The sequence below is a fragment of the Salvelinus alpinus genome, chromosome 3 (assembly GCF_045679555.1).
Source record: "Salvelinus alpinus chromosome 3, SLU_Salpinus.1, whole genome shotgun sequence".
Taxonomy (NCBI): domain Eukaryota; kingdom Metazoa; phylum Chordata; class Actinopteri; order Salmoniformes; family Salmonidae; genus Salvelinus; species Salvelinus alpinus.
The window spans coordinates 38,583,958-38,589,957 of NC_092088.1; the positions used below are offsets into that span (position 1 = coordinate 38,583,958).

The window sequence follows — 6,000 nt, forward strand, 5'->3', positions numbered from 1 at the left end:
CCATACAAATAATGTCATTTTAGTTAATTATATGAAGAGTGCCTTGGTCCTCTGTTCTTTTTGATGACCAATTAACCCCTTTTACCAAAGAGCACCTTCTGTCTACCAAAATCTACTATTGTGTACCTCAGCAGCGCTTCCCTTCCTCCCTTCCTTCCTCCTTCCTTCTTCTACAAGTTAATCAATTTTAAATTCAGTCTGCAAAACAACAAATGTGGGAAAAATCAAGAGGTCTGAACACTTTCTGAAGGCACTGTACAATGTACCATTACTCTTTCCTTAAGCTGTGCTGTCCAGAATCAATCTTTGAACGTTGTTCAGTGCCATTACAGCGTTGTCTATAAAGTATGTTAAGCAATTCTTACCCCACATAGAACTCTGTTTGGTTGTACAGTGAGGCAGGCGGGATGTGTGGGGCTCGTTGCCTGGTTTGGGTGGACCTCTGTTCTCACGTTGTCACTGTCATCCTGGACACACTCTGGTTCTGTCACTGACTCGTCCTCTGTCCCCTCAGCTTTGCGGTTCTTGACCACAGGGATTTTTGCTTCTGTTGTTGCCATAGCTTCCACATCATGTTCAGCCTCTTCTGTATTACCTTTTGAATACAAAGTCAAAATAAAAACCTATCGGTAGGTATAGGTTGAAAATTGTGGAATGGGTGAGTTTAGTGAACTGAAAGTTTAGCCTGTAAGTTCACAACTAGATGGTATGTAATTCTCTGAGTATAATTCAATAATGGTTACATGCACTTTAAACAGAGAAACAAAAACCCAAGCAGAAACTTATGTCTGAATGTTATGAGAATCTGGCTATATCTGGCTCCCGAGTGCAGCAGCGGTCTAAGGCACTGCAGCTCAGCGCTAGAGGTGTCACTACGGACACCCTAGTTCGAATACAGGCTGTTTCACAACCGGCTGTGATTGGGAGTCCCATAGGGCAGTGCATAATTGTCCCAGCGTTGTCTGGCGTCATTGTAAATAATAATTTGTTCTCAACTGACTTGCCTTGTTAAATATAGGTTAAAAAAATATATAAAATGTAATATACTTTCCCCAAACTTTATAAGGGTATTATAGTGAACATACTGTCAGCAATGGATTGTAGAATGGTGGAGATGTAGAGAGCAGGCTCATCTTCAGGATAAAGTTTTCTCCAGCTCTGCCAGTCCTCAAACCATTCAGTCGATATGTCATCCTCTGACATTCCACACAACAGCGCCACCACTCTGTGTGGAGGGTGTAGGAGTCTCTGAAAAGTACCCAGGACTTCAGGGTCATCTAGAATGTCTAGGAATGCGGCTGTCAGTAGCAGCACAATGCATTTACTATTATGGAAAATGTTGAAGTCACATCCATGTAGCTGATCAGCACAGTCAACTGCATACAATACGATAGACCTCTTAGGGAACTTCCGTGAAGACTTCAAGATTTTTTGCAGATACGTTGCCCATTCCTGAGCCTCGCTAGAATGGACAATCAACAGCTCGCACGTGAAGTGGAATCCAGACATTGCTGGAAGACAAATCATGGGATCTATTTGATCAATTAATTATTAAAAGATCTATAACTTTTATAAACATAACTGTACTTAATATGCCTACATTTATATCAAATTGTCTTTATAGTTATTTTTTTCTCTTGAGAAAAAGAAAAGTCAGGGTATTAAAGCTGGGGTTATGCTAAACGTTGCACTAAAACTGTAGACAATGCCAAGTTTCCAAAACAGCCTGAGCTATGAGATTTCAAGGTTAATGTGGTTAGAAGAATCTGTTTGAGATGAGTACAGTCAATAGGGAGCTGAACAAACATTGATCCGAGTATCAAGCCAAGTTCATCCCTGTAAACCTAAAAGTTAAAGAAACAGCATATAGTATAGCTTCTTTATTGTCAGAAACCACTACATTCGTAGAATTGAGAAACACGCGTCATTTGTCTGAACCAACATTATTATCTACAATCATAAATGTGCTTCAATCATAATGTACAGAAATTATTTTGCAAAACTTTTGCTGAGATGACATGCAAAAACATGTCACCAATGCTAACTACCTACAGGAAGAGTAAAACACTAACTTCCTTATTTTGAAAGCAAATCTGTAAATGGTTTTTACATTCAGTCAATCTACAAAAAAAGCCATTTTAACAGATTCTTGAAACATTTTTAGGTATATGTCATATTTAAGTTTCTCAATGAAAACATTCATTAAAACCAAACCCTTTCTTTCTTCCCCGCTGAATTGTTGATTGGCCAACAATAGGTTCTACAGTGTGCAGTGAGTGCTTATAGTATTGGTTTGTACAATTAGAAACATTTGTATATTGTTGTCAGGCTAACATCGGACAAAAAAGAAAGACATTTAAGACAAGTTCACTTCTTACCCGTTTCTGAAGACGAGACAACTCTATCCATTGTGAAGTTTGAGAACAGTTGCATCAACTCACCCCGCAGCACAAAACATCTGTCCTTGTCAATGGCTGTCCTTACTTTTTGGAGTTAAGCCCTTCTTTCTTCCCTGCTGAATTTAGGCTCTTCGCGTGAACAACTTTCACAAACTAACACCCCTGCGCTGTCATATTAATAGAAACAGTTTCCTGATGTTGAGTGGCACGGCGTCACTTCCTAAAACAGTTACAGCAGTGAGACATTCCCCTGAGAGGAGTGTGAAAGAAATGCAGACGGTATCCTTTAGTAATTTGTGTAGATATGAACTAGTGCTTGCGACATGAGTCGTCTCTTCTCACAAAGTTTGGTTTGTACCAACAAAAACTAAAACAAGCCTCAGGTCAAAACAATAACGATAGAGCAAACATACGAAGACCACAAAACAGTCATTGTATTTGACACCACCAATAACACACACACACACACACACACACACACACACACACACACACACACACACACACACACACACACACACACACACACACACACACACACACACACACACACACCTGATAGTTGTCTCATGTTCCTTTTTTCACTTCCTCACAGATTAAAATGAGTGCTTTTTAATGTCAACCTGAAAATACAACAAAAAGCATGTCAGAGACTGAGGGCTCATGCAAGTTGACGGTATAGGCATGTCTTGTGGTTCCACATCATTTACATATTAGACCAAAAGATGGCCTCATCAAACAGCCTATTCAGTAAGCATTTATAAAAAATTACAAAAGTTTGTATTTCTATAGTTATGTGACTATATCGTCATGCATAAAGTATTCACGGCAAAACCACATCACAACACTCATAAGCACCTCTAAGAGGAACCTCTCCCTCAACGTAATCAAGACAAAGGAGATTGTGGACTACAGGAAAAGGAAGACCGAGCACGCCCCCATTCTTATCGATGGGGTTGTAGTGGAGCAGGTTGAGAGCTTCAAGATCCTTGGCGTCCACATCACCAACAAACTAACATGGTCCAAGCACACCAAGACAGTCGTGAAGAGGGCACTACAAAACCTATCCCCCCTCAGGAGACTGAAAAGATTTGGCATGGGTCTTCAGATCCTCAAAAGGTTCTACAGTTGCACCATCGAAGAGCATATTGACGGGTTGCATCACTGCCTGGTATGGCAACTGCTCGGCCTCTGACCGCAAGGCACTACAGAGGGTAGTGTGTACTGCCCAGTACATCACTGGGTCCAAGCTTCCTGCCATCCAGGACCTCTGTACCAGGCGGTGTCAGAGAAAGCCCCTACAAATTGTCAGACTCCAGCCACCTTAGTCATAGACTGTTCTCTCTGCTACCCCACAGCAAGCGGTACCGGAGCGCTAAGTCTAGGTCCAAGAGGCTTTTAACAGCTTCTACCCCAAGCCATAAGACTCCTGAACATCTAATCAAATGGCTACGCAGACTATACAGACTACACTGCTGCTACTCTCTGTTATTATCTATGCATAGTCACTTTAATAACTCCACCTACAAGTACATATTACCTCGACTAACCAGTGCCCCCGCATATTGACTCTGTACCGGTACCCCCTGTTTATAGCCTCGCTATTGTTATTTTACTGCTGCTCTTTAATTATTTTTTACTTTTATTTCTTATTTAAGGTATTTTCCTTAAAATTGCATTGTTGGTTAAGGGCTTGTAAGTAAGCATTTCACTGTAAGGTCTACACCTGTTGTAATCGGCGCATGTGACAAATAAAATTTGAATTGATTTTGATTTGATTTCCAGAACCCTTATAGTGTATACATTGACACATGCCCAGAATAGGGCTAGTGATGCCACCAGAGGGCAGCACGTCATTACTGAATACAAACACTAACTCCAACTCCAACTCCACACACACTCATACCTATCATTGATCAAAATCCAATTTGAGAGTTATATGAGACTGATACTTCCACTAGTTTTTGCACTTATCTAAAAATGAAATCAGTTGGTGCTCCAGCCATGAAATCATACTGCACTTCTCTTTTCTGTTTAATAACAGATTGTGTGTGTGTGTGTGTGTGTGTGTGTGTGTGTGTGTGTGTGTGTGTGTGTGTGTGTGTGTGTGTGTGTGTATACAGTACCAGTTAAAAGTTTGGACACACCTACTCATTCAAGGGTTTTTCTTTATTTTGACTATTTTCAACATTGTAGAATAATAGTGAAGACATCAAAACTATGAAATAACACATATGGAATCATGTAGTAATAAAAAAATGGTTAAACAAATCAAAATATATTTTACATTTGAGATTCTTAAAAGTAGCCACCTTTTGCACATTCTTGGCATTCTCTCAACTAGCTTCATGAGGAATGCTTTTGCTGAATGCTGAAGGAGTTCCCACATATGCTGAGCACTTGTTGGCTGCTTTTCCTTCATTCTGCGGTCCAACTCATCCCAAACCATCTCAATTGGGTTGAGGTCTGGTGATTGTGGAGGACAGGTCATCTGATGCAGCACTCCATCACTCCATCATAGTTGTGATGTCGTCTCTATTATTCTACAATGTAGAAAATAGTAAAAATAAAGAAAAACACTTGAATGAGTGGGTGTGTCCAAGCTTTTGACTGGGACTGTATATATAATATTTTTTCATCTCCTTCCCTGAAAGTATGTTGTCTTTCTAATAGTTCTAATAAACGCTCACTTCTGAAACTGCCTCTGAAGAGTCTGGTGATCCATGACCTGTCTCTAAGTACAATTTCCTGTGGAAAAAGTCCCCTAATTTCTTTTAACTCGGCCATTAGCTACCATAAGCATGACCGTACCTTTACCTTTTGTTTGGATTCCCTCAAAACTACTGTCTATTAAGTGGCTCAAGTCAAATCCCAGCAGCCTAAGTTTAATAAGAGTATATTTTGCTCCTATATTTTAACCTTGTTATCCAATATCCTGTCTTTTATTCCTCAGTGAGTGTTCAGCACATGGGTTTGACCTTACCAGAGAGCCAGACTCCGTTCAGAGCAGGAGGCTGGGCCTACACTGCAGTATGTCAAAACAAAAGTTCATTGTTTTTTAAATCTAGACCTTTTTTTAAAGTATACTTCTGGACCATTGTTCTGTCAAGAAAACAAAAAAACGACCAAAATTCTAAATCTCTACAGATGCATTTCAACAAGCTCAGAATTCGTGCATTCTCTGATTTGAACCCAATTGTCAAGTGCATGATGAATCTGTGTGAAGTGTCAGTAAATAGTATCCTTGACTATGTACACCTCTGCATGTACTGTGTAACAGTCAATGAAACAATACCAGCCATTGTCAATACTTCCCATTTGTCTTTTCCCTTCCACACTGTTAGCTTCCACTGTATTGACCTCAACCCTGTAGTACATGATATCTAGTAAGTTGACCTTGCAGTGTCACATTTCTATTGAGAGAAGAAATAATTTAAAGGTGGAATATTTGAGAGTTGGGAATCATGCCTAGTCTACTATAGGGAAATCTGTTGTTCAGCTCAGTTGAATGCTTGGATATGGCATAATTTATAATTTGACAAAATTATAGAAAAAGTGTGACCCATATAATTATAACCCTGGCCACTGTCATTCTCAACAA

At 39.8% G+C, this 6,000-nt stretch overlaps 1 protein-coding gene across 3 annotated transcripts in view; it reads right to left on the reverse strand.

Moving 5' to 3' along the window:
- The window catches only part of LOC139570659 (phosphoinositide 3-kinase adapter protein 1-like), a 34,302-nt gene extending 31,748 nt beyond the window's left edge, over positions 1 to 2,554 (reverse strand). Inside the window, exons 1-3 of one of the 3 annotated variants that reach the window (XM_071392723.1) lie at positions 2,379 to 2,554; positions 1,086 to 1,511; positions 366 to 595 (exon numbers count right to left, since the gene is read on the reverse strand). In XM_071392723.1, the coding sequence (XP_071248824.1) occupies positions 366 to 595; positions 1,086 to 1,511; positions 2,379 to 2,433 (711 nt within the window). In that variant the 5' untranslated portion in view covers positions 2,434 to 2,554. The remainder of the gene's footprint in view (positions 1 to 365; positions 596 to 1,085; positions 1,512 to 2,378) is intronic. The other 2 variants (XM_071392724.1, XM_071392725.1) reach the window with 2 other exon arrangements.
- Between the last annotated feature and the right edge of the window lie 3,446 nt (positions 2,555 to 6,000).